The sequence below is a fragment of the Hippoglossus stenolepis genome, chromosome 3 (assembly GCF_022539355.2).
Source record: "Hippoglossus stenolepis isolate QCI-W04-F060 chromosome 3, HSTE1.2, whole genome shotgun sequence".
NCBI classification, from domain to species: domain Eukaryota; kingdom Metazoa; phylum Chordata; class Actinopteri; order Pleuronectiformes; family Pleuronectidae; genus Hippoglossus; species Hippoglossus stenolepis.
The window spans coordinates 10,132,380-10,159,992 of NC_061485.1; the positions used below are offsets into that span (position 1 = coordinate 10,132,380).

At 42.8% G+C, this 27,613-nt stretch overlaps 1 protein-coding gene and 1 pseudogene across 4 annotated transcripts; one reads left to right on the forward strand and one right to left on the reverse strand.

Annotated features, from left to right (window-relative positions):
• The first annotated feature begins 331 nt into the window (after nucleotides 1-331).
• On the forward strand, nucleotides 332-2,629 carry LOC118104646 (annotated as a pseudogene).
• Nucleotides 2,630-8,412: 5,783 nt separating this feature from the next.
• LOC118105276 (rho GTPase-activating protein 40) lies at nucleotides 8,413-27,368 on the reverse strand. 4 transcript variants are annotated; one of them, XM_047339449.1, is made up of 15 exons: nucleotides 26,999-27,368; nucleotides 22,063-22,280; nucleotides 20,696-20,907; nucleotides 19,816-19,894; nucleotides 19,454-19,602; nucleotides 18,098-18,263; nucleotides 17,525-17,616; nucleotides 16,933-17,010; nucleotides 15,975-16,134; nucleotides 15,001-15,083; nucleotides 14,018-14,224; nucleotides 13,635-13,778; nucleotides 12,744-12,907; nucleotides 12,397-12,452; nucleotides 8,413-11,648 (listed from the first exon to the last, which is right to left on the reverse strand). In XM_047339449.1, exons 1-15 carry the CDS (start codon nucleotides 27,181-27,183, stop codon nucleotides 11,542-11,544), a joined length of 2,100 nt encoding a protein of 699 aa, XP_047195405.1. In that variant the 5' UTR covers nucleotides 27,184-27,368; the 3' UTR covers nucleotides 8,413-11,541. The 4 variants fall into 4 exon arrangements, with proteins under 4 accessions (XP_047195405.1, XP_035008730.1, XP_035008729.1 ...); XM_035152839.2 differs by lacking the exon at nucleotides 26,999-27,368 and adding an exon at nucleotides 24,596-26,990 and having other exon boundaries at nucleotides 12,744-12,904; XM_035152838.2 differs by lacking the exon at nucleotides 26,999-27,368 and adding an exon at nucleotides 24,596-26,989.
• Between the last annotated feature and the right edge of the window lie 245 nt (nucleotides 27,369-27,613).

The window sequence follows — 27,613 nt, forward strand, 5'->3', positions numbered from 1 at the left end:
AGGGCCGGTGCTCGGGCCCTAATTAGTTGCTTTTAATTGATAAGTGGTTTTATATCATTATAGACAGTAAGATAGATGAAATATTGCTGCCAATTCAGATGTAAAGTAAACCCTCTATAATTACGATAATTGCTCCTATATATATGTTGAAATGTATGTATATATGTGCTTTTTTCAAAGTTATAGATCGTGTGTGTGTTTTTGTGTTATAGATTCTGTCAGTACATTTCCATAGATATGTTCCCTGCACTAATAGTTTGTTTTAATGGTGTAGTTCATTTGTGCATCGCTCCAGAGAACGAAGTTGCCCTGTGAACTTCAGGAAGCCATAATGAAATGGGAGAAGTTAAAGCCTCCGGAGCCAGATGATCCCATGTGCTGCTGCGAGTGTGATACAATTTAGATGCAATTCTCAATATCACATTTTAGCCATAATTGTTCCAAAAGCTAAAAAAAGTACTTGTTAGAATAAAACCATGTAAATAACCATGCATGGTGATTATGACAGATGAGTGACAGCATCAGTTGCAGCAGGTCAGTTTACAGCACCACAGGAAACATTGCACATGGGAGATTTTTTGTGAACAAGCTCAGCTAAAATATCCTTTGGGGTAATGGGGGTCACATATCTCTGACTCGGTTATTTTGGGCATCAAGGACTCAAAGGTTTTGGAATCCCTGCTTTAGTACAATAAACTTCAGGCCGAGTGAAGAAATGTCCCAGGGCCCCAGATCCTTCTGAGACTTCATGACTTCATGTTGCAATGTATTTAATCATAAATTCATTTCATTTTATCCATTTATTTATCTTTTTACAGTTTAAAACCAAACACGTGTGACATCACACCAAAGCACAATATTAAAATTACAGGGTCTGACCCTTCTAATAAGAAAACAACATGTGATATTTCCTCATATCATCTTATTAGTTTGATCAATGAAAGTGTATTAGCATCATTCCCAATTAAGTTTTTTTATTTTCAAGTGTTTGTAACTCTGCCTGAATGTGTGCGCTGCAGGTGGCTGAGACACAAACCCCCTCACAGCGGATGTCACTCTCCTGTTCTCGGGGCCCTGATTGACAACCTGGAGATCTCCATGATCCCGGCCCTGGTGCTGCTGCCTCTGCTGTCTGGCCGCAGCGCTGCACTACCTGCTGGGCATCATCATCCTGACAGCTCTGCCCAGCCTGGTCCTCTGGTACTACTACGCCACGCACCGCAAGAGGAGACGCACCCTCTTCTTCCTCACTCTGGCGCTGTTCTCTCTGGCCTACATGTATTACCTTTTCATCACAGAGATTCTACCGCGTGGGGACGTCAGCCATCTGCAGCTGTGCACTGTGACTGCTGGGATGATCCTCACCATCGGATCTCTCATTCACACCAAGAGAGGCCCAGGGTTTCACACCAACTCCTATCACAGCCAGAGTGAGGAGGTTAACAAGGACTCTACACATCTTAATGGATCCATCCAATCAGCGGCCTCCTCCTCCTCTCCTCCTGCCCTGACAGAAAAGTGGAGCAGATGCTCTGTGTGCAAAACAATGCGACCCCCGCAGGCCGGACACTGTCGAACCTGTGGATCCTGCGTCAAGCGTCTGGACCACCACTGTGTCTGGTGGGTTGGATTTGATATTATAATATCTTTATACTTCTTTGAATTGTACATTCACACCACATCATGAAAGTGAATATTGAATTATGACAGATTAGATAACTGCCCTGTAATTACACAACAACGTTCATGTCTTAAGCAAAGACTCCTACTGTACCCACTGGTTTCCTCAGGGCCGTGCACAGACATTTTGGGGAGCGGGGGCTCAAGTGAAAAACTCTTTGCATCCAAAGATTGATTTTTAAATGGAAACTGCTCCCAGCAAAAATGTCTTGAAATGTAAACTTGAACTAGAAAACTGGTAAACTGGGATCTGTCTCAGGCCAACCAGGAAGACAGGGTGTCTATTTGTTTGTGAGCTTTATCAGACACTTTCCTGAACGGCACACTGCCAAGAACATTAAAGATGATGATGTCAGTTTTATAAATCTCTTTATACCTCATGCACAGTTTCTGAATTGTTTCATTGTCTGCAATAGACTTACAACCTCAAAGACAAAAGAATAAAATGTATATATGATGTTAATCTTCCTGTTTATTATTCACATTTACTATATAGATAGAAACTCCAGAACCAACCATGATATACTGTGAGTATACTGAATCTATTACCACCAAACTAGAATAACCCACATGATAGTCTGACCAGGAAATATTCAATAGTCTTTCAAATGTAAACTTCAAATACTACATCTACTGAGTTATTTTAAGTACAGCAGGTATATGGAGCCAACATATCCAGGTCAGCTTGGGTCTCACAGATCTTTGTCTTGTGGGTCTGTGTTGTGTTTGTGTGTTTGTGTTGAGGTGTTGCAGGATAAACAGCTGTGTCGGACAGGCAAACCACCGCAGTTTCCTGCTGACCCTCTTGGTGTTCGTGCTGACCTCTCTGTATGGGATCAGGTTGGTGCTTTGCAGCATCTGTCCACGGCAGTATGTCATGACGGCTCTCTTCTACTGCCCCGGTGTCTACAGCCAGTCCAGGTACAGCACTCTATACAAAAGTAACTAAAAAGTAACTAAAAGTACAAAAGTAACTAAAAGTACAAAAGTAACTGAAAGTACGAAAGTAACTGAAAGTACGAAAGTAACTAAAAAGTTAACTAAAAGTACAAAAGTAACTAAAAAGTAACTAAAAGTACAAAAGTAACTAAAAAGTAACTAAAAGTACGAAAGTAACTAAAAAGTAACTAAAAGTACAAAAGTAACTAAAAAGTAACTAAAAGTACGAAAGTAACTAAAAAGTAACTAAAAGTACGAAAGTAACTAAAAGTACGAAAGTAACTAAAAGTACGAAAGTAACTTGAAAAAGTAGAAGTAACTAAAAGTAACTAAAAGTACGAAAGTAACGAAAAGTTACGAAAAGTTACGAAAAGTAACGAAAAGCAACAAAGTAACTAAAAGTAACAAAAAGTTACAAAGTAACGACAAGTAACTAAAAGTAACGAAAAGTAACGTAAAGTAACGTAACGTAGGTGGCGCTATGACCCTGAACTAATATTAATATATGGATGTGTTCAGGTCAGGATTATGATCATAGGTCAGTAGTTCGGAGCTGGTTGGATAATGCAGAGTGGATTTACAAAGTACTTCCTGTTTCATGGCGAATCAGTAGGTGGCGCTATGACACTGAGGAAATATTGACACATAGAGCTGTTCAGGCTTGGTCTCTGATCATGAGACATCAGTTTGGCGGTGATAGGACAATGCACACTGGACTTATGACAACATCGTCTCCTTTGGGGGCTGTTGCTACACAAATGTAGTTTGAGGGAGATAGACCCATGAACACGGAAGTTACAGCAATTTCGTGTGTCACAGCGAGTCGATGAACTTTAACGCCACGCCATTAATATGGCGTTTGACGAAAAGTCACAGTAATCTTATGCCTACATTATCAATGTCTTGAGACCCTTTTGACATAGGTTTGACATGGCTGCAGTCAGTAGATGAGGAGGAATACTTCCAAGTGTAAGACATGCAAAAAACAAGACATTTCCTGTTGCCACCAGGGGGCGCTGTGTTTTTAAGTCATGATTTGTGTGTAGATGTCATCAGGCCGGGACTTTTGTCTTACATGTCTAGTTTGGACTCGATTCGACCAAATATGTCAGAGATACAGAACCTCGTGTTTTGATGGCGTGTAATCAAACTTTGACGCCACGCCACGGTCACACCGTGTGACGAAAAATCGATCTTTGAGGTAGTTTTCATCTCCATCTTGTTGTGATGACACGCATCGCCATATGAAGTTGATCTGATGAAAGCCCTGGGACAAGTACATCAAAGTAAAAATGTGGAAAATGGCCAATATGGCCACTAAAGTCAAAATGGCGGGCTTCCTGTTTCTTTTTTCCAATTGCACCTCTGACCTTTTTTGTTTGTCTGGTCATGATACACCTGGGCTACGATTTTTGTGAAGATCGGTGAAAGCTAACTGAGGGGCTTTTCCTTAGATGGCGCTGTTGAGCCATTTTTCCACACCCATTTCAAATTACTCCAGAATACAATAACTTTTTGGGGTTTTGAATTCCCTGCAAACTTTGGTAACAATCTGAACGTCTAGGCCCTGATAAAGCCCCAAAAGGGAAATACAAATCCTTCGAAATACAATAGGGCCTCCCAGCGGAGGTGCTCGGGCCCTAATCATGTGTTTTTCTCACACATTTCCCACTTTCTACTAATTTTCTACTGGTGTATAAATGATGATTATGAGCTGTGTGGGTTTGTGACAGCTGACCCTCCTGAAGATTATATAAAAATACATATATTAAATACAAATTAAAGCATCACAGCTTTTCTACACATTTTACACTTTGTCTCCTCAGCTTCCTCCTTAGAGTTTCTAACTGTTTTGGGGGAAAATGAAAGATATTAAACATATTTATTTTTACATCTAATTAAATGTCCAACTGTTATTAATTGAAGTGTTCAGCTTCTCCTCTTCTTTCACAATCTCTTACAGTTTTCTGTTTCTCCTTCGTACCAGTTTGACTCAGCCCCACATCACAATATTAATTTAGCAGTTTTTATATATATATACAGTATAGTCTATTTGAATAAAGATGTTTATTGTGAATAGCTGCGATGGTCTCAAATCTGTGTGAGTAAATGATTCAGGGTTATCTGCAGCGGAAGCCGCCTCCTTTAAGCATATTTGCGCTGATGGATATTGAAAGATAAAGACAGGCTTTTCCCTGCAATCATTTTATCTTTAATTATGTGTTATATTAATGTCACTTTTTATATGGAAATGTGATTATATTAACACCACAGACAAACTGTAGGTTTATTTAAAGCCCCTCTGCTTTTAATTTGGTGCTTTTCCTTCAAAAAAAAGAAGAGAAGAATGGGGGATTTGACGAAGTGGCTGTTTGAATATGTTTGATCCTTTTCAGTGTCGTCCTGATGCAGATTCACAATCAGCTCGGTGCCTGTCTGTCGGCCTTCTGCAGGGGAGATAGCGCTCTCTTCATTACGCGCTTCATTAATTTAAATGCTAATTGATTCTGCGAGGGGCTTTCAGACTGAGGGCCAAGTCCTGTCTTCCCCCATTGATTGTGTGTGTGTGTGTGTGTGTGTGTGTGTGTGTGTGTGTGTGTGTGTGTGTGTGTGTGTGTGTGTTGATGTGTGCGTTTGTGCTCGTGTCAGTGTGTGTCTTGTGCACCTGCTGGATCCTGGAGTGACACGTCGTGACAGAGCAGCCTCTCCTGCCTGTCTGTCTGACTCAAGTGTGGCACTGATATGGTTTGAGTGCCTCCGAGCCACAGATACAAGTACTGACGACAAAGAAAACCTGGAATAACCAGACAGTGGGTAGATTTCTGGGCCTGAGTGGTGAACATGTGAATAAAGGCAGTTGGCAGACTGTGTGTAACAACTGGAAGAATAAAACAGAGGATGCTGGGGCAGTTAAATGATCCGTGCTCCGTTGCTAGGAGACACCGGGGGCTGGATGGTGGAGATAAACGCTGTGATCCACTCCTGGCGGCGAGCAGAGGGTGGGGAAGAGTGTGGGGGAGGCAGAGGGTAAGAAGAGGGAGATAGGAGGGGAGGGGGTGAGTCATATATGACAGAGGCTTCTCCTTAATGGCAGATAATCTTTTCATTCTCTCCCTCCATCACGTCTGTTTCCTTCATGTCGTCTCATGTGTTCTTCATAAAAGTTGCTCAGAGGCTCCGACCTGCACACGTCTGGTTTTTACTGCTTTTGACTAATTCAGCCGCTTAAAGATGAGTTTTGAGACAAAGATGAATTATTTCTTGAATCTCAAACAATGAAATAAAAATAATAAAAACAACCTGAATCTGTGGATGTGCAGAATCTTTATTTTCACACATTTAACTGCTGGACACAGGATATTTCCTCATTGACTGAACAAACCATACTTAGATTTTTTTTGTGCTATATTATGTTTCAGAGTTTCTACATCCCACCTGTATAAGTTGTATGTAGATTGCTTTTGAAACCACTTGTGATGTTGAAGAGTTCTGATAAACTTTAATTTGATAAATTCAAGGTGATGAGCTCAGAGAAACTTTCCTCCTCGGCAGGTAAATGTGTGAGAAGAGTTTTGAAGTGTCAGACTCTGCAGATTCATTATTCTGCACAGTGAAGCTCAAACATCCAACAATAAGTGGAGGGGGACATTGAGGGACCCCCGCCCTCCTCTGTGGCTCCTCCTGAGATAGAGGGCGTCCTGCTGCACAGACAGTGACGCCTGCGAGGCTGGAAGTCAATTTTAGATTTTTATAAACAATTAATATTATGCAGAAGGTTTATCAGGTTAAAGCATTTATATACACCAAGGAATATAATTATAGGGATTATAGTATAATTAATCATATAAGAATATTTTTGGGCATTCTGAGATACGGTTACTATAAAAATAGGGGCTCTTGTTTTCTTGGATAATGCTATGTACAATCTGATTATTATTTAATTTCAGACTCACAGGTCCATATCAGTATAACAATAAAATAGACAAAATACAGAACAACAGTATAGAATCACAGTTACTCTGACTCTGTCATGTCTTTCCTTTATTTAGTTTCTGTTTGTTTGATTTTCCTTGTTTAAATATAAAATAAGGAATTGATCACAAAACTTTCATATTGTGCTATGTGTAATTTGTGTGGAAAATGTAAACATCTCCTCAGCTCATTAAGGCCAAGAAACAAATATGACCCTGACACACCGATATACTTGGGTACATGGGTAAATCTTTAAACTGGTAATCAAACCTGTGAGTGATTACTTCAGTCCTGTGAAATCTACAACACCTTTATTTTCCATTTCCTGCCTCACTTGAACAACAACATCGTCGTCAGCAGCATCAGAAATTAACGTCTAAATCTTCTTTCAGTGGAACCATGTAGCTTCATCTCACACCGTCATCCCCGAAAAAGACTAAAGGAGGAGAGGAGTGCTTCCTCCATCGAATGTGAGGGAAGTGGCGGAGCTCTTAAGTGCACGTCATGATTAGTTGTGAATGGGATGCAGTGGTCTGATTGGTGGAGGGAGCCGGGGGTCAGGCGTTCTGCCAGGAGCTCATACAAGGCTGCTGATTGCTATTCATCCTCTGATTACAGTAATTTAGACCTGCAGCAGGCCGGAGGGGCCTGCGTCTGGCAGCCGGGCTGCTGCTGCTGCTGCTGCTGCTGCTGCTGCACTTTGCTTAGAGATGTTCAGAATTGAGAGAATGAGGCTGTGAAAAGAACCAAACAGAAAAACACATCACAGCCGGACAGAGGAAGTGTGTGTTTCATGCTCTCTGGTCTGAAAGTATGATGAGGACGGAAATGAGAACAAAAACAAATATCTGCTTTCATGGAGAGAATATGGTATTTTAAGGATGTTCTCTCAAAGTTTTTCATTAAAATTTTGGAAACAATGATGAAATGTATCAATAATAAAAATGCAAATGATTACATCTGCCAAACTAGAATAACACTCAGTAGAGCTCATACCTCCTTCAATCAAGCTGAACAAAATTTCACACACTCATAGATGTTATTCTCATTAATTCTGCCTGATTTGTTTCATCAAAATTCTTAAATTATTTCCTGGAAAATCTGTGAAAATGTCCTTGGATCTGCCCCCTGATCCAGATCTGAACCTTACCACACCCCTCCACCAAGTTCCATGGTAATCCGTCCAGTAGTTATTGTGTAATGCTGCTAACTCACTGACAAACAATTGAAGATTTGTTGACAACAAACTATCCATCCTGTCCAAAAAAAAATGTCGATTCTGAATTTCTGGAAAAAACTAATATCTTCTTTAGGATTTAACATAAAATAATTCCCCTCCTGGTGCACGTCCAAAAATTCAAACTGCATTTCTCCAAACTCTCACTTTGTGACACAAAAAGGCCGGGAGTGAAATGTGATGCATGAGTTTTCCTCCCTTTGTCTCCGAGCGCCCGTGTGGACACAGTGAAACCTTGAATAATCAGAGCTGATGAGGCAGTTAGTTGCGAAATGGTTTTTTTCGAGGAGCGACGCTGATGATTAATCAGGGAACTGAGCAGCAGTGGCCTCTCCACCCACACACATTACAAGGTTAATCTCTTTATTGATCAATTCTGCAGAATGAACCAATACTTCACTTCAGATTTTTCCCCAGTTTCCTCTGAGCGTGTGTATGTTTGCTTCTCTCTTTGGATGCATGGATGTGGCAGCAGGAGCTGATGCAACCGCAGATTTGATGAATGATGCCTGTGTAGATACCATCTCTCCACCACGCCCATTATAACCATCATATTGAGAAAATAAATCATGTTTAGCACAACATTAGATTCACATTTATTCACATAGAAAAAGGAACATTTTTCAAAAGTTGTTTTCTTTCTACAGCAAAGTGTTTTCACATGTGTATTAAAAAACAATGACAGGTGTAAAGGGCATAAATATACATTCTGATGTCTGAAGACTAAAATCTTCGACCACAGTAAAAGCACAGACACTTTTTGATGATAAGTGTCCACATCACTGTCCATCAGTTAGTGTTGAGTGATCTTTAACAGTTTCAGAGATCTACAGCTAAACTTCTCCTTCTCTCACACACACACAAACATTCACATATTTACAAACACAGACAGAGTCAACAGGAAACCGGTGTTGTGTGTGTGAACTTTTGCCCCCTTATTTTGGTTTGTCCGCGTGTGTGTGTGTCATGTGTGTTTGGACAATATGCGTCCATGTGCTCCGCTGCTCGGGGGTGTGTGGACCCACACTCCGCTCGCCCTCTGGGAAGCTGCTTCAGAGGTGACCTAGTTCTCCTGATTGTCAGCAGAAGGCAGTTTCATCAGCTCGCTTTGTGCCGAGGCACTGAACTGTGCCCGGGACCCCGGGATGGGCCAATTGGACTTGTGTAATGAAGCTCGTCACACACATGTATGCACATAAACACACACACAACACATACGCACACGCTCCTGCTGCTGTCGCCAGGTCCAGGCCATCAGAATTTATAACAGCCATTTATTAACCCCCTCCTTTATCAAAGAAATGTGATTCCTCTGCCGCCTTTCTGATGCAGGCGCCGTGCTGCCATTATGGTCCATTATTAGGGAGGTGACAGAGATGGAGCGGAGGGGTGTTGATGGATGTCGGTGCCGGGGCTGGCTGTCATTACTCTGTCTATCGAGTGCAGTGTGCGAGACGCTTCCACAAAATGGCCGCGCGGCACCAACATGGCTCCGGTTGCGAGGAGCGAACGATTGGCGTGTGACGTCGGGTACAAAATGTTAAACACATTCATTTGCTGCTTTGTGTGTGTGTATGTGGAATAACTTAATGGCTTCGAGAAGCTACGCGATCACATCAAACCGTCCAGCAGGACTGAGAAATATTTACACAAAGAAATTCATCTCCCTGTTCTGTTCAGGAGAAACAGATATGAAGAGGTCCATAAAAAAAAATATGTACAACAACACTGCAAATTCCCACACTGAGTATGGGCGACTTAACACAACACTGAGTGCAGCGTTATCCTAAAATCTGTCTAGTCTACAGAATACTCATCAGATACGGAAGCAACGACGGTTTTACATTCATATAAATAACAATAACAATAATCCCAGTTCACCCCAGGAGTCACTTCAGCACTTTCGGCTCCATTCATGAGTTTAACTGAAGACCAGCTTCACTGCGAGTCCTTAACAACTCCCTTTTTTTTTAAAAGACGTGCAATTGCTGTCCTTGAGGTTGTGACACCAAATCCCCCTGGTATCAAAAAAATGAAAAAAGAAAGATCGTCTCTTTGAGCTCAGATCTGTGCAGGTCAAGGGTCCTTGGAAGTCCGTGGATTTTTATAAGGCCCAGGAGATTTCAGGGTTTTCACAGATAAAAGGGGGGTGGGGTATCAGTTCACCGGGGTGTCTCTCTCCCGCTTTGAATGGCACAGACGGAAGAAAGGAGTGACGGCAGGAGAGAGGGAGAGAGAGAGAGAGAGAGAGAGAGAGAGAGAGAGAGAGAGAGAGAGAGAGAGGGAGAGTAATAAAGATCAAGCGGTTTATTAGTCGATTGATTGGCCTGTAACCGTGTGTTTACAAAGAGATGAAGTCCCAGCATCATTTCCAGTTTGGCTTCTGTTCCTCGAGCTTTTCAATCAATCTTATCTGGTGGCAATTTCTATTATTACTATTAGTGTTTCTTAAATAGAGAAAAGGGTTTTCTGTCCATATTCTGAGCTAAATGAGCATCTGTTCATCGTCAGTGTGTTTTCAGTCAGATAAGCTGATTTCTGTCACATATAAACAGGTAAACTGATTTTTTTTAATCAACACTAGACAGTGGTTCTCAAACTGAGGGGGTGTGGATGGCCAGTGAAAGATTATAGCGAGATACCACGTTGCATTAATATGATTTATGTCTGAAAAATTTTGGGGAAAAGTGTGTGGATGATGTCATGTTGACCTTGACCTCACTAAAGCTCAATTTGTATTCTTTTTTATTATTTGCTTCCTCTATAATTGTTAATGATGGACTTAAAAAAATAGTTTGGTCCGGGGTTTCAACTTTTGTGGAGGGGCATGGTTTGGTTGATTTTAGAGAACGTCATGTGTATGTGTGAGCGAGTTTCTAATCAGCTTTGTATAATAAGTGCATGTGCAGGAGACAATGCTTAAGTAACAGCTGAAACCATTATACACTCGTGTGTTGTCATATATCTAAAGTGAAAATGACACAAAGGCCAGATCTCAGCTCTCTCTCTCTCTCTGGGTGTGTGTTCTGATCTTGTGTTGTCAGCTTCTGCTTTAAAGTCAATACAGACGTCACACTTTGAATAATGTGGTTTTCTGTTCTATAAAACAACAAAAAGTGCAGCAATTTGATTTATCGTAGAAAATGGACAGAAAACAAAGGAATCATGTTTCCTCTTTTTTTTTTTTTTAAGGCTCACGAATGAAAAACACGCAGTGTGACTGGCCTGAGAGAAGGGGAGGGACTCGGCTCTCTGTAGCCAGAGGTGCTCTGCAGCCCCATCTGCTCTCTAATGGTTGAACACGACGGTTCGGGAGGAAAGATGGTGAACAAAACTGCCCGGCCGCTCTCCCCTCGCTTTTCTATGCAGCAGGTTCTCTGTCGGAAGTAATGAGTCACGTCAGCAGCTCTTTTCGCTCTCGGCACCGCGGCCCCGGAGAGAAATGATGGAGAGGAGGGAGAAGAAGATGGAGGGAAAGACGAAAATGCGCAGTGTGTGTGTGTCCATCTGATCGTAGACAGCTTTTAGGCTCTGCTCCCGGCAGAGTCTCCCTTTTTCTGTTTCCTCTCCCTCCATCTGTCTCTCTCTCTCTCTCCTGTGTTGCTCAGAGGTTGAACAGGAGGCGGCGTGGATTTGATCTTTTCTCACGCTTTGCTATTGTCATCTTCAGAGACCTGTTCCCAGAATCCTTCAGTCTGTCCACGGCCTCCGTGTCACAGCCCTCGGCTGGCGTTGGGTCTCAGCTTGATGACCCACTCCCCTCCTGGGTTATGGTTGTACAGATCCTGAAGGTGTGTGTCGGCATCCAGACAGTGTTCACCTGCAGAAACACACAGAAAATGTCTTAACTTGAAGCTCGAGTTATTGGAATTGTTTACTGCTGAGCTGGATAAAGCTTTTCGGGGTTTTTTTCAGTTAGAGCTGTAACAAACTGTTATTTGTTTAATGTTTCTTTTAAATGTTTTGAACTGTGCTGTTGACTGTAAAAATGTAGGAATTTATGTCTTCTGCTGTGTGGTTTTATACAAACAGTCCAAAACACAAGTATTCAAGTTTACAGTTACATAAAACTGCTCAAAAAGCCGAACATTTTCAGAATTGAGATGCTTTCACTAGAATTTGTTTTGACATATTTGCTCAGAAAATGAAATAAATGATTAACCAATGCAAAACTAAATTATTTAACTATTTGTTCCTATTTTTATGTTGTGATTAGGTGCTATACAAATAAAATTGAATTAAATTAAAGTTTCGGCTGTGGTATCAATTCAAGACTTGTGTTTACTGCATAAGTCAGTGATCAAGGTCCAGGTTTAAAATATTTCCACCACAAAGTGGAGCTGACTGAACGTGTGTTGCTGTTGACCGTGTCATCTCTCCTGTGAGAGCACAGACATGTGTAATAAGCTTTCGTCTGCTCCGATAACTGCAGATGCACTCTGCTCGCGTCTCTTTGCCGATTGCACAGTTCATTACATAAGACCTCGCAACCCTTATCAGCTCAATGAGCAGAAAGACATGCAAATGTCAGCGCTTCACGGGAAACCGGCGCAGCCACATTCACTCACCGATGTTCCCGCCCACTTCGTACACGGCGCAGTCCGGATACGCCACCGAGCCGTTTCTGTTGAGAGACATAACGCACACGGATCAGGATCTGTCATCAGGTGACAAAACTGTTGATTAAAGTTTCTAGTTGACATCTGACTTCTGCTGGAGAGTTCAAACAGATACACGTATGCCGAAACTTTGGGTAGCCACATTCTGCTTCATTTACTTTGTACATGAAAACTCGTAGAAGCATAATGCAATGAATTTGATTCCTGAATAAATACAAAGAGTGCACACAGCATTAAAATTAATAGAAAGCTGAGGTCAGCGTGTGTCGTCCTTTAAACACTGCTTAGTATTGTACCTTCGCATTTTGCCTTTTCCATTTTCGGGGCTGCGGAGGAACTGGCGGTGAAACTGGCGCTGAAACTGGGCGAGCAGGTCTGAGGTTCGTGAGTTGATGTTGAGCTGAAACTCCATGGTGCCGCTCACCAGATCCCCGACCTGGATCTTCACCGTACGGCTCTGCTTCAGAAAGAAAGAGAGGAAGAGAACATTCAGCACCATAATAAATATATGAAGGGACAGCAGTAAAACTTTGACGTCTCCCGCCACACACAAAGAGTTAAACTGTGACACCTTCAGCAGAAGTTACTGTTTTAACAGATTTTATCATCTGTGGGTTCTCAAGCATTTAGCAAGTTTTAAACACTCGTGTGAGAATATCACAGCCCAGTATTTGCTTTTCACAGATCAACATGTGATTGCAAATAAGCAATAGGGCGACTGTCAAGAGGAGTAGATGAGAAATGTAATAAAAGACAAGTCAGTGTGCGGAGTTTGCTCAGACGTGCTCACTTTGATGAAAAAGCTCAATCTCAATCATCATTACTGCTGGAGCAGCTAAACAGGATGTAGTGGATGGACAAATACTCTTGGATAAAGTTGACAGAGAGGATGTTCAACAGGATGTTTGTGGTGGGTGAGCAAGTGGCCAAGAAGCTGGAGCCTCGTTCAGTAGGAGAATTTGTGAGGGAGCCTCATTGCTGCTTACTTGCCGTTAACTGATATGGCAGCAGCATCATCACTACCATCTGACATCAGATGCCCCACCAAAGAGAGACAGTTTCAGCCGTCGCATGAGAGAGGTTTGGGTGATATGTTATAAAAGTCGAAAAGGTCCAAGATAGAAGGAAAAGATTCAGTACAGTAAGATGAGAGTACTAGCAGGTGCAGTGTTGTTGAACCATCTCACCTCTGAGGTGTTTTTATCAGGTTTTTCCCGGCTGTCTGTGTGGATCTTCCTCAGCAGGTTCTTGATGCGACGGTCGTAAAACTGGTAACGTCTGTTACTGTTCTCGTTTAGCTTACGCACCTGGCTCATGAGGAAGTTGGGGATCTGAGGAAAAAAGAAAAATAGAGCCGCGTTTTAGTTATGCTTATCTTTTCTTGCCAAGAAATATCTATAGAATCTGAGTACAGACATAAACTCTTGTAACTTTTCATAAGGTCCATTTACTTGAACTAAAATGAACCTTCAAGTTAAATTTAAGCTTTAGCTGCTATTTCATTCCCAACTTGGAGTATGAAATATCAAAGCACATGATGAAAGGTACATGTCTGCTTTCTATGACCCACCGTCCAGAGCAGGTCCTGGTAGCGGATGAGGAGCCTCATGACATCAGCTGCTTTCTCCGCATGTCCCTTCTCTGTCCCCTCCGTCAGTCTGCTGGGGATGGCCTTATGGAGGAAGAGGTTGGGAGCCATGATGGTCGCCACGGCCCACAGGTTCATCCTGTTCCTCTTCTCCCTGGAAACCACCTTACTGAGGAACTCAAGGAGAGCCTGGAGGAGACATTAACAGAGACACGGATACATGAAGCTGGAGACAGAGAAGAGTTTTGATCCAACACCACCTGTTTGCACAGAGTTTAAATATTCTGCTATGTGATGTGCAAATGTCTTTGAAAAGAGAAACTGAAGCTCAAACTGGAGTAGAGTGAATAGGCAGGATGACTTAAAACACCTCGGCTGAGAAGTGTGTTGATGCACAGAAGGTTTCAGCTGCCTCCACTGGAGTCAGGGTAATTACATCAGGTGGGTTTCATGCCTCTGGATGCTATAAGTGGAGCTGACTGCACTCTTGTGTCGGTGAGAGTGAGTCATCGTGCTTAATGTAAGTCATTATATAACACAGCAGAGTGTTTAAAGTGTGGATTAGAAGCAGAACAAGGTGACATCGTGAAACAGTGTCAGGCTTTTTTCATGAACTCTAAAACTAGGTTTAATTTCTGAAAACTTTAAGAACTTGTAGACTTCGGTGAATCTAAAAAATGTGGTTGTCAAATTTAACCATTTTTAGGATCATTTATAAATTCTGTAAGATTCTTGTCATGTTTTCACGTGTCAAGATTACATTTTTCCCGCCAAAACTAATTTTCAATATATTTTCACCTACAGATCAAGTGCGTCCTCGGTAAACATATTCAGACTATTGCAAATGTGCTTTAATATAATTTGCACATCCATCTTAGAGAGAGAGAGAGAGAGTGTGTGTGTGTGTGTGTGTGTGTGTGTGTGTGTGTGTGTGTGTGTGTGTGTGTGTGTGTGTGTGTGTGTACCTTCAGTGTGTTCCTGTTGGGCTCAGGCAGCAGCAGGATGAGCAAGTTCAACATGTGGAGTTTCTGCTTCAGCTCTGTGATGTCTAAAGAAGGAGGAGGGAGGAGCGAAGGTAAGACAGGTTGAACACACACACACACACACACACACACACACACACACACACACACACACACACACACACACACACACACACACACACACACACACACACACTCTTCATTTCCTCTGTGTTTGGCTGAGAATAATGGGATGTCTAAAGATGAATGGCTTTGTGACAGCTGGTCATTACATCTGTTAGTTTACGTCTCTGTGGTTTCACGTCATATATCATGAGTCTCCTCACAAACTACACATCAGTGAGTCATCAATCAGTTTATATTAATATCAATCCATTGTTTCATTAAGGTGAAACTAAGATGAGATCCCTCCCTCTCCTCTGTGTGTGAGATGCTTCTTTAAAGGCTCTGAACTTGTTCATCCTGAGGTTGATTTGTCAGCTGAAGCAGAAAAGATAAGCGTCACACGGAGCTTTCATCGTGTAAACACACTCAGGTAATTATCATGTCAACCCTGCTGAGCTGTCTGGAGAACAGGGCAGCACATAGATTTGCAGCAGAGGGGAAGAGGAATTTTGTGTATGCCTGCTTCATACAGTAAATATGCAACTTGCCAGATATGCAAACACATAAATCACAAAGTCAATCATTCCAGCAACACACCCATCTACATACTGACACGCTGTATGATTTATCACAGAGAATTATGTAACTTCCTTGGAGCAGGACGTTTTGTAAGTGTGATTTAACACTGTCCTGAAACTGGAATCTAATCTGAGCAGACATTTGTCCTGTCTCTGTGGACAACAATGTGAAATGACCACAATATAACGTGTGTATAATTGTGTTGTAACACTGCTGAAGCATATTGTTCCGTGCGTGCACAGTATGAATCCAAAAAGGTGGCGTCCTCTGACCTCTGACGCCGCTGAAGGTGTTGAGGTACTCGGCGGTGAGCAGAGGAGCGGGCAGCTCCCGGATGAACTTCTTCAGGAGCGCGGCGGCGTCGTTTGGACTCACTTCGTCCCAGCTCACCTGACCTGAGTAGAAGTTGGCCTCCAAGTTCTGCTGCAGCAGCTGCGGAGAGAATAACAACCAGACGTTTGCATCAGAGCAGAGTGACGGCAAATAAACTGTACGTGTAAACTTCTGCCTCTAAGTTATTAGAATTGAGATGTATCTTATCAAGATATGTTTCTGGAGAAGCTATTTAAAAACTCGATTATATATTAAAATAATGTAAGCACAGTAAGGAGCAATCACACATAACTGTACGTCAGATTTGTTAAATGTTTTGCTGTTTATCAACTGTTTGTTATTTTCTGATCATAAAGAAGACTTTAAAATCTTCACTCAGGAGCAACAATCACTTTTCTAATGTTAGGAAAAAAATTATGTGACATTTATAATTTAATTATGTATATTAACTAATATGAACATTTTTGTCCTTCTAACATTTTGGCAGAATCATTGCTCTTGCTGTAGCTTCCATGATCTATACTTCTGTTTTCAGTGCGCGTTGATGCCCTCTACTGGCAGTTTAGATATCATGTCTACACAATCAGTGCATATGGTGAATTAAACACAGAATCATGAAGGGCATCCTGGCTGCAACTTTATACATATTGATTTTGTTTCATTGGACCTTGTTTCTTTCTAAATGCCAAAGGTAGTTAAACTCAGTGTGTTGATTTTTCTCTATTTTATCCCTTCTGACATTTTACAGTATCGATATTTGGTCTGATCTTTAGGTCATGGAACATTAATTTCTTTGCTTTAAACATTACACAGAAAGAAAGGGGTGACTTGATAAATCAATCTGCTACAGTGTTGGAGGTTGTGTGACAGGAATCGCTGCGGATCCAGATTTTGTACCTTGATTCTGGACTGAGACCCTGGAACCCGCAGGATCCCCTCCGAGTCGACTCCTTTCTTCTCCAGAAACGACAACATCTGCAGAGAGAGAGAGAGAGAGAGAGAGAGAGAGAGAGAGAGAGAGAGAGAGAGAGAGAGGGAAAGAGACATTAGTGGAGAGCAGGCATTTGCAGATAATAATCTCTTGCTCACCTCTGCTGGTTATTCTCAGTAACTGCTGCTACATACAGGGTGTGGTCAGAGCATTTCACATTGAGAGGACACAGATCATATTATCTGCTCCATCTTAAGATGTGGTTTATGAACTAAACTTTATCGTGTGCCTCATCAGGGGTGAAAAGCCGATGTAATAATTTTGCCCTCAAATACCACATTATAAATTATTTACCTTACCAGTGTTATGCATCTTTTCTTGAGCACAACATCGTCTACATGACCAGATAACTCGTCCTACACTTTGACATTGAGTATCATCTATATCTATATAAAAATCACCAGATGCATCGTGTAATTTCATCACAACGACGTGACCGCCGGCTCCTGAGAGGTTTGTGGAGGTCATGTAACACAATATGGCAATTTGGGTTCTCACCGCCTGCAGGAAGAGAGGCGTCGAGGTGTTGGGCTTCACTTTCTGATCGCTGTCCAGCAGCGTGGCCAACTGCACCCCGAAGAGAGAGCTCTCTGTAAAACATCAAAATGTCCTTCAGTCGCTCAGTCCTTGTACAGCGTTCTGCACGTGTGCCTACATCCATACTGCAGTGTAATCACTGCTGTTATTGTGTGTGGGTGAGTGCGCCTACATGCAGTAACTGCAGTGTGTCCGAATGTGGCTGCTAACTAAAAACTGCAAGGATTACTTATGAATCATTAGTGAATTCATAAAGAATATATCAGCATAGTGTAATCACATTTTTTTATTGTATTTTTGGTCGAGTGCATTGTAAAAATATTAGGAGACTGTAGCTTATTTAGATTTTAAACATGCTGAAATTACAAACTGCACAGAAACAGTTTAGGTAGAACCACTTTTAAATGTCACTGTTTTTCTTTGGCTCAAACAAAAAAAAAACACTGTACATTTCTAACAGAGGTAATCGACAGGACTATTTCAGTGTGTCTTTTTCTTCCTTGTGTGTGCATGGCCCCCGATGAGCCACCGTACCTGGGATTTTCCTCTTGCCCGACTTGTGCCTTTTGACCTCGAGCTCTAGGAGGTCGCACAGCGCCGTCATGTCGATGAGAGCCAGCTGACGCACCTTCTTCATGTCGGCGTGGGAGAGATCTTGGATCCGAGTCACTCCGAGGCGGCACTTGGGGCAGATCACCCGCTGAGGAGGTGACAGTGAAGAAGGGAGGAGAGAGAAGTGAGGAGAGGGGGATTGGAGTTGAGAGGTGGAAAGAGGAGATAAAAACATGAAGAAACGTTAAACCAATGAAAGCAGAAGAGAGTAAATCCAGAGCAGGGGAGAAAGAAAAAGAAGAAAATGGAGACTTTTATAAATCATGTGCAAACAGCAAGTTTATGTTTTTAAGTTGTTTGATACTTCATGAGGTGTCGTCTTGTAAATGCAGCAACAGGATAAATCCACATACAATTAACCTCATTTAAAAAAACACTAATTCCTTCATGTTACTGATTAAATGTATTTAGGCCTGAAATAGGAAAATAAATCCACTGGACACAACAACTCTCCTTTTGTTTTGAGCTAATTCCCTTTATTCCAATTAATCCTGTTATCTAACCGACAGTAGAGCTGAGTAGCAATAACATTCACATGTGTGAGTGTGAGTGTGTATTTTTATTATTATTTTCAGGCTAACTCAAATATGTTATATGTTAAATAACTTCTGTGAAATATTTTGTGAAAATGTTTGCGCTCTAAAACCCTGAATACACTTAATACAACCAAATCATAACCACAAATTAAGCAAAAATAAAATAAATGGTTCTAAAATGACTTTGGAGTGGATTAAAAGTTTGTTTTCTGCAATTGTATTAAATACTTTGAGCAAAACCATACAAGAACGTAGGATTTTTGACTGGGTTCAAAAAACGAAGAGATGTAAAAAGACATTGGATGACACTTGAGTTGAGTCTAATAACTTAAAACAAAAAGAAAGAAGCTTTGGACACAGTGTGTACAACAGTAGTGTCCACTGAACAGGTTTTAGTTTTGCATTTCAAATGTTTTAAAACTCAGTTCTAACCTTGTTCCTGAACTTTGTTATGACTGAAAACGCAGATGACTAAAGATAAAATTCCACCCTGATGCACAAACCAAACTGTGAGTAGGTGTTGCTGTTCTTGGTGTATGTCCTCTGCCTTTCCACAAAACTATGTCATTCTTATCAGATCCTCTTTTCTATAAACTTTCACATCCGCTTCAGTTTCGCTTTTATGCCCAATGTGCAAATCTGGAACTGGAACATTCACAAAACTCCTCGTCTGAAATAACATTTTAAAATTACAGTCACTCAGGACCATGAGTAGGAGAAGGTACAGTGTTTGGGTTCTTACAGGCAGGGTCCCGTCCTCCTTCCTGCGTTGGCTGTTGTTGTGCGGCAGTTTGGCCTGTTTGAGGAAGATGACGGCCTGTTCGCAGTAAGCCACGTCGGTGATGAAGAATTCCTCTTTAGGGATACCTCGCCGGTGCTCTGGTGTCAGAGCTGAGCAGGAAACAAACACACACACACGACAATCAATTAGGTATTATTATTTAAGCAAGTCCACTGCTGAGGTGGAACTGAAAATTTGAATGCACGTGACATGTTACATAAACCTGATTTTGTGTAACTTCACTTCACTCTTTCTTGTTATTTCCTTCAATCACCCTCTAGTTTTATTTCTGATTTACTCTCATCACATTGTGTAGCTCTTACCTGAAAGTGGTGTCTTGGCAACAGAAGCCATGCTGTCTTGGGCCGGGTCTTCCCCGTGCTGAGAGTCAGGCAGAAGAGTCTGGTGAGAAAGAACATGGACACGTCACAAACACAAATACAACAAACTGAGTGAATAACATTTCCTCCGTCCCTGGGAACAGGAGCAGTGTTTTACTTTGTCCGCTGAAAAGAAGAACACGGACACGAAGACTGTTTCTTTTGACGAAAGGCTGATAGAGATCAGGAGAACACCGTCTCTCAGGACGTCTCAGACAGACAGGGAGGACAAAGCGTGACCTTTACATGTGATTTGACTTTATTGTCACAGGGCAGCCCCATTGCACACAGCGAGACACGCACAATGCACCGGAACGATACGATGTCTCGCACTGAGTCCTGACAGTCACATGGGAAACGGGTGCTTTACATTTTTCTGCATTTATATTATGGAGGGGTGGCGCATGACCCAGGGAAGAACCCAGATCCGGATAAACGGGCAGATCCAGGATTTTTGTTTCACTTTATTTAAGTGACGAGGAGGTATGCGCTTTCATATTGTCCCTCTAGTACTTCAGGCCAGACAGGCTCTGTATTTCAGTGCAACAGTAATAGTAAATGTATATGTCACAGTAAAGTTGTGATACGTGAACTGTATGCACGGATGTTACCCAGAATTATGAACAACATACATATTTGAAACCCTTCAATTTTTCAATAGTTTCCTTCAGATTTCTTATCTATTTGTAGATCATTAGAAAACTAGTGGTCCTTTGTTTTTCCTCCTCCACCAGAACCTCAGAGGTCGGTTAAAGAACAGGCTTCCTTACACTGGCCGAGACTCAGGAATTGGGTAAAGTATTAAGTATTTCACAGTCCTGACCTGAGAGTTGAAGATGTCGCGAACGTCGCGAGGCGTCGATTTGTTCCTCTTGCGGAGGGACAGCGTGTAGGAGTCCAGTCGGCGCTGGACGGCCTCGGCCTGCGTGCGGGTCAGAGTGGACAGCAACACCACATTGTCGACATCTCCGGTGTCCTCGCCGATGAGGTTGGACAAACCAGCGTCAGCCAACCACTGCTCCTCCTGCTCACCTTCTGAGACACACGCAGACGACACGGGAGATAAAGACATATAGCAACAAGACAGCAACAAGATGTGGAAGTACTTTTCAGTTTGTATAAACTTTGACTAGATGTCTGGATCGTGTTGCAACAGCAATGCCTTTTGTTTGTGTATGTAGTCAGTCTGTAGTCACTCCCACCTCCTGTCAAACCAGTGATTTAGTAAATTAACTCAACACAAGAATTTCTTTAGCCAGTTATGGCTTCAGTCAACTACCAGGGAACAACTGTTCCGTATGTTCGATCAAAAGCAAATGAGAAATTACCAAAAAGTCCCTTTAGCATCACAAACTAATCCATTTATTAAACTTAACTGCCAGTGATTTGTAAATTGTATGTTATTCACAGTTTTTACAAATATTAAAGAACAGGATCATATACCCCAACCATATTTCATATACATATTCCTTATTATGTCTGAAAATGTACCTCCGCATGGAACGTGAAAACTACTCAACTAGTTTCCATGAAATTTTGTGGAGGGGTGGGGTCTGACCACATTTAAGAACCCACATTACATTTTGGTACTGACCCACATCAGGGGCGGATCCAGGATCATTATAAAAAGGCTGAGTTATGAAGAGCTGGTGCATCTGGCTCTTGGAGACTAAATACAGCATTTAGTACAGTGTTTAAATTTAATGAGGAGCAAAACAAACATGTTTACCCTCTTAAAATAAAAACGAGGCACAAAAACACAAACAGACTAACGCACTGAAATCCAGACTTTAAAGGTTTTACTCATTAGTGAAAAAAACAACCGAAACAAAGCACCTTTGTTTAACATAAAATCAAACACACCCATCAGAGGTGGAATTAACACAATCAGATGACTTGAATGGACACATTAAAATGTTGTTCCCTTCAGGTCAGCACTCGTGAGTGGCTGTTTGGTTTGTGGGAACAAAACATCCCTGCCCATGAGTGTTTGATAGTGTTGTCATGGTGATGAGGGCTTCTTTGCTGCATGAGAGAAACCCGATATGTTGCCATGGCAAATGCATCACCTCATGGAGGATGTCGGGAGCAGCTGTGTTAAATTAAAGGCGTGTAATTCTTCCGCATAAACCCATGAGGACTTCTTGTATGTAATCTGCATCCATCAGTGGTGCTCAGTGCTGTATTTACCTTCTGACTGTCTGGAGTCTCTCCTGCTGCAGTCCAGGTCCGTGTAGCCACTCCCCTGTCGGATGGTCTCCACCTCGCTCCAGAAGGAGTCCAGGCAGAGTTTGTCGGGGTGCTGCTCCTGGTCCTGGGCGGGTAGCGTGCTGTGTGGATGCTCAGCGGCTGCCTGGTCCTGCGGGCTGGCCCAGGGCTCCACACTCATCTCGGTGGGGCTGGGGTCTCTGGTGCAGACAGACACACACGTAAAGAAATCGCACGCATGCATGCAAACAGAACGAGCAGAGACACAAAGGCACATACAAACACAGGAGGAGCGGTGGAGAGGTTGTGTCGGCCGGGGGGGGAGAGCCCAGAGGGATGGAGAGACAAAAGGAGAGGGATGGAGGAAGGGCCGGCGTGAGGAGAGAGATGGCGAGACGCAGAGGGGGGTCTCTATTGTTCTTGTGAAATGTGGCCGGGAGGAAAGGTACCCTGTACATCCACTAGATGTCAGTGTAGTGTTATGAAATCTGTTTTCATAAGAGGCACACCCCTCTTTCAGCTGAAACACACACATGGGCTCCACCCACTGACAATAGCAGACAAAACATCTAGTGTACAATTCAAATAAAAAAAAAAAACACGATTCATCTACATCTGCTGTGTTTCCTTTCTGAAAACAAGCAGGGAAAACACACTCTGCTTTTCCTGCACTCACTCAACAGCAGAGGATACTGTTCTCTGACAACAATGGACCACACGCGCACAGACACACACACACACACACACACACACACACACACACACACACACACACACACACACACACACACACACACACACACACACACACACACACCCTGCAGCACTAAAAATGTGACCCGCTGCTCTCAGACACAGGAAGTGGTCAGCTGACTGGATCGGCGTGCGGTTCAGTCACATTCCTGCAGTCAGCACATCTCCGTGCTGACGTCACTGGTGCGTATCTGAGGAATGCCCGAGTGAAGGCACAGTTTGGAACAGAGATGATTGCAATTGTTGCCTTATGTATCAGAGCTAAAAATAGTGATCGTGCTTTCGGCGTTGAAGCAATGTTATCAAAGATGATCCTTGCATCAGGTACTGCAGGCCGGCTGAAGCCAGGTCAGTGCTGTGGTGTGTTAAACCAGTTTCAAGGCGTCTCAGGTTGGGGTGGGGGCTTTGATGTGAGAGTTTCAATAGATACTTGTTTAATTCAGAGAAAACCTCTTTTTCTAGCGAGGGCAAAACAAAATATACCAGTTCGGTGACTATACTCATGTCTCATTGAAAGTGATATTCCTCCAAACACTAAAGCAAAATGCCCCTGTCACATAAAATATGATTCATGGACTTCTTCTGCTGTGATGCCTGTCAAATGTAATTGAGCAAAATGGATCATGCTATGTTTTTACTGTTCTCAGAACCAGTGTGGTTACATTCCAACATACAGCACGTAAACAATGTAATGTGAGTGCCGTTCAAACCAATCATATATTTCACTGGAAAAAATATCAAACATTTCAGCAGATGACTGGGCTTTTTTCCCCCCAAAGAGGCGTTCTTCCCGCGACATATCGCAACCGTGAAATGACGGAACAACACGCTGAATGCAAGGTGAGGAAGAGGAGGAGATATGCACAGATCCAGTGTGTTTTTCTGGAATCAGCAGTGATAGTGAAGTAAGTGAGGGGGTCAGATGTCGGCCAGACGAGACGGACGGATCGATTATTCTTTCTGAGCGGGTATTTAGTCAATAAATTGACAGAGAAACACTCCAGAGTGAAATGTGACCTCTTGCCGTCTGACCAATTTAGTGCAACCAGCAGATAACATCCCTCAAGACATTATATTTACTATGACTTATCTAAATCAGAGAAAATCTGCAAATAATTGAAACATAGAAGCTGAAAGAAGCAAATGTGGCACGTTTTGTTTGCAAAGTCAAATCTGCACGAGCCTAAAAATGGCTATTATATGATAATCTCCATTTAGTGTTCAGAAGTTATGTGGGATCAAACCTTGCCGAGAGAAGATTGATGAGCAGATTTGAATGTGAATCTATAGCATCAAATCAGCAGATAATCTTAGTTTCCCTGTTGGGACAGAAACTGTGCGACTGAAGCATTCCTAATACAGAAGTGTTATTTTCATGCATCATGTGGCTCGCTGCTGTATCCCTCACACACAGCTGTCCAAAGCCACGACATGTGCTCACAATCTGCCCAACATGTGCATAAATACACATGAAGCCTGAGAAGATCAGAGGTCTGCAGACAGCTGACTCAGCAGCAGCCGCAATAACCAGATATTTATGAATGTCACCATCTTCAAAAAGTTCTTCCACAGACTCTGGGGCATAAACTCCACAAACCATAACGACCCAGTCTTCAATGACATGTCAGGAGGTTGCAGTTCAGTCAGAGCTTTTATCTTTACTGTAAAACCCTTCACTCCAAGCGCAGACAACCTTCACCAAAACTTTTATCGATTGGTTCCTGCCGCTCTGACTCAAATGCTCCTGTCTCATCACACATACCTGGCTTTTTTCTTGGAGGACGACGGCTTCACGCGCTTGCTCCCCAGTGGGCTCTGGGCAGGACGAAGCCTGAAACGGTTGAGCCTGGTGTGTGGAAACGGCATGCTGGACCTGAGTCTGGTCACCACTACCTCCTCTCTGCCTCCCATATCCACCGTGCTAAAGGAAATCCAGAAATTACGGTCCGGCAAACCTAGAGCTTCATCCAGTCTTTTCTCGAGACCATGTGAGTGTGATGCAAAATGTGTCCCCGGCTCCAGTCTCTGTGTGCGGTGGCAGGGAGGGACGTTGAGAGTTTGCTGGGGCTCGGGGCTGTGTGCTGTGTTTCTGAGCTGGAGCTGGAATGCAGGAGGGAGTGACGACTCCCTGAACATCAACACATAATTCACACCTGTCCCCTCCCTCGCACCTCTGTGGTGACACGCCCTGCCCGCCCGCCTGCCTGCACGCCTGATGGTCGACAACTTCCTCTCCAGTTCAAACAGGAATCTATTACCTTTACACTGAAACAGTAACATTCCTTCTTCCAAAGTGGTTCAAGACTAACGGACGATGAAGCTTCCGGCCTCAGGAACCAGAGCTGACTTGCTTCTGTGTCCACTCACGCGTACATCTGTCACTTCACTGACCAACTGAAAGCTACTCTACCTGAGCTAATTAATCAAGGATTCTTTGTTGAAAAGATGAGACGCGTCATCACCTCTGTGAGTCCAGGAGTAACCTAATCAAACGGATCAAACGGAGGAGGATTTTTCCCCCCTTGGGATTCAAACTATGCGACCAAGCTCACATTCCAACAGGTTTACTTCATATCAACTATCACATACTTGTGGCATGACAGCTGATGATGTGGCCTGCTGAACCATATCATGCCTTATATGCAGATGCCGGCTACCTATTGCACCATTCCTAAACTGATAATCAACACCTTAGTTCAAATTGAGCATGACTACAGTAACAGTTGCTGTACACAGACATCAGGTAGCTGATACCGGTGCATGAGACCGAAGGAGAGAGTGTGAGTGCGTGAAAGGTTTGTGAAGTGTAACAGGTCTGTCGACATAGCTTGTGAGCATCGCTGTGACCCCCCCCACCAAGGCCCCCAGCAAATCACTGGCTCCTCATCTCATTTGAATTTTCTCTTGTCTTCCTCATGACATCAGCTGAGGATGTAAACAGACAGCACCAGAAGCATCAACGTGAGGCGAAGAGAAAAGCAAGAAACACATTCCAGGGGTTTTGGTGACAAAATGACATTCCACTTAAAACCCACGTGTTTTTCTTTTTCTCAATTGTCTCCTGATGCACAAGTTATTTTGTACATCTACTAAAGTTTACTGTAATTTGTTTACGTAAAGGTTCATAAAACTATTTTAGGAATGTATTTCCAGGAAAATGTATCTTAAACCTGCCGTGCAGCTTAGGAACATAGTTACCTCTGTCATACGACTCTGCTTTCTATCAGATTATACACCGGGTATACAACCTCTTGAGCTAGACTCATATTACTTAAATTGCAACTTCAAAAATTACTTTGTGCGGATTAAAAAATCTCAGAAACTTTGATATGAAAAATCCCCAGAAGACAGTGATGAAAATCAATATTTCTCTTGGGTTTCCTTGTTTTGGCTCAAGGACCAAGAAGAAAATCAGAATTGTGATTATTTTTAAACCTGCTAATAAAACCCTGAAACCATGCCAGCGATTCATTAAGCTCCGCTATGAAACAAAACACAAGCTCCGTGCTACGTTTGTGAAAAGCACAATTAAAAAAACAAGGATTAGTAAAATGTCATGGTGCTGTGCATTGTTTCTTTTTGAATGGACTTTCCATTAACACTGAGAATCAACAGGAAAACATCCACTGTGAGAGGAGAATGGACAAAAATGTCAAACTGTTCTCTTGAGCATGGTGGGAAATAATTTAACGTAACCCCGGCCACAACAACGTGGGTCAAGGAATACAGTAATCCACTTCAAAAAGCGGCTTGTGTTGAAAGCAACACAGTGTTTAATCCTCATGGCTGAATTCCACTGCAAGCCTCTTAGCTCACAGAGAATGCAACGAATCACAAATACAGCCTTGTGAAAGTGTTTCTACCCAAGATCTGATACGACCTGCTCTCTGAAAATCCTAAATACAGGGAATGACAAAAAAAGTGGTCTCAAAAACACAGAGCCACAACACAGCAAAACAGGAATATAATAAAAATTCAACAATTGCTCCCTAAAATAGTTCCTCTAACTACTAAAGACATCATTTCAGTCCTATGAATCATAGATGAACAGTGTTTAATAATCCTTCCCAGCACCTAAACCCAGTTTAGTCTAATAGTTTTAGCCTAATCCATACATGGGCCTCATGCTCCTGAGTCCATATCAGCAGCAAAGGCCTGATCCTACCTGGCCTTGGTGCGCCCGATGGCTCTGCCCGACAGCAGCAGCAGCGCCGCCGCCGCCGCCGAGCCGCTTCTCCCCCACGGCATCCTGCTGTTTTCCCCCCAAGCTGCGGCGAGCCGTAGGAAACAGCAGCTGCCTGCCCCTGGCAAGCTGTTTTTCCCTGTTACCTCTTCAGTGCACAAACACATTTAAGACAAGGACAATCTCAGTGCGCCGGCGGGGGAACGTCACTACATCGCATCCTGGGGCAGGAAAGGAGGTCTGCATGGAGGGGGTGCAGATTGGGAGAGGAGCTGAGTGGTTGAATATCTGACCAGGGCAGAGGCACAGACACAGACAGAGGGGAGAGACTGACTGAATGGTTGGTAGAGGTGGTCAGGACCAGAGCTGGGAGCCGAATGCATGAGGACACAACAGCTGCAGGCCTGACTGAGGGGCCGGCTGGCTGAGCGGCTTGACTCAGTGTTTGGATAATGTTACACTCATTTCCACCACTGGGACAAAGAAATATGGAAAACATCCTTTGGAAGGTGGCATCATGTTCACCCATTTATAGACTGGTTTACTTAAAGCCAAGCACAAGAAACTGTCAGATTGTCTTTATCTTAACCCCCGTTC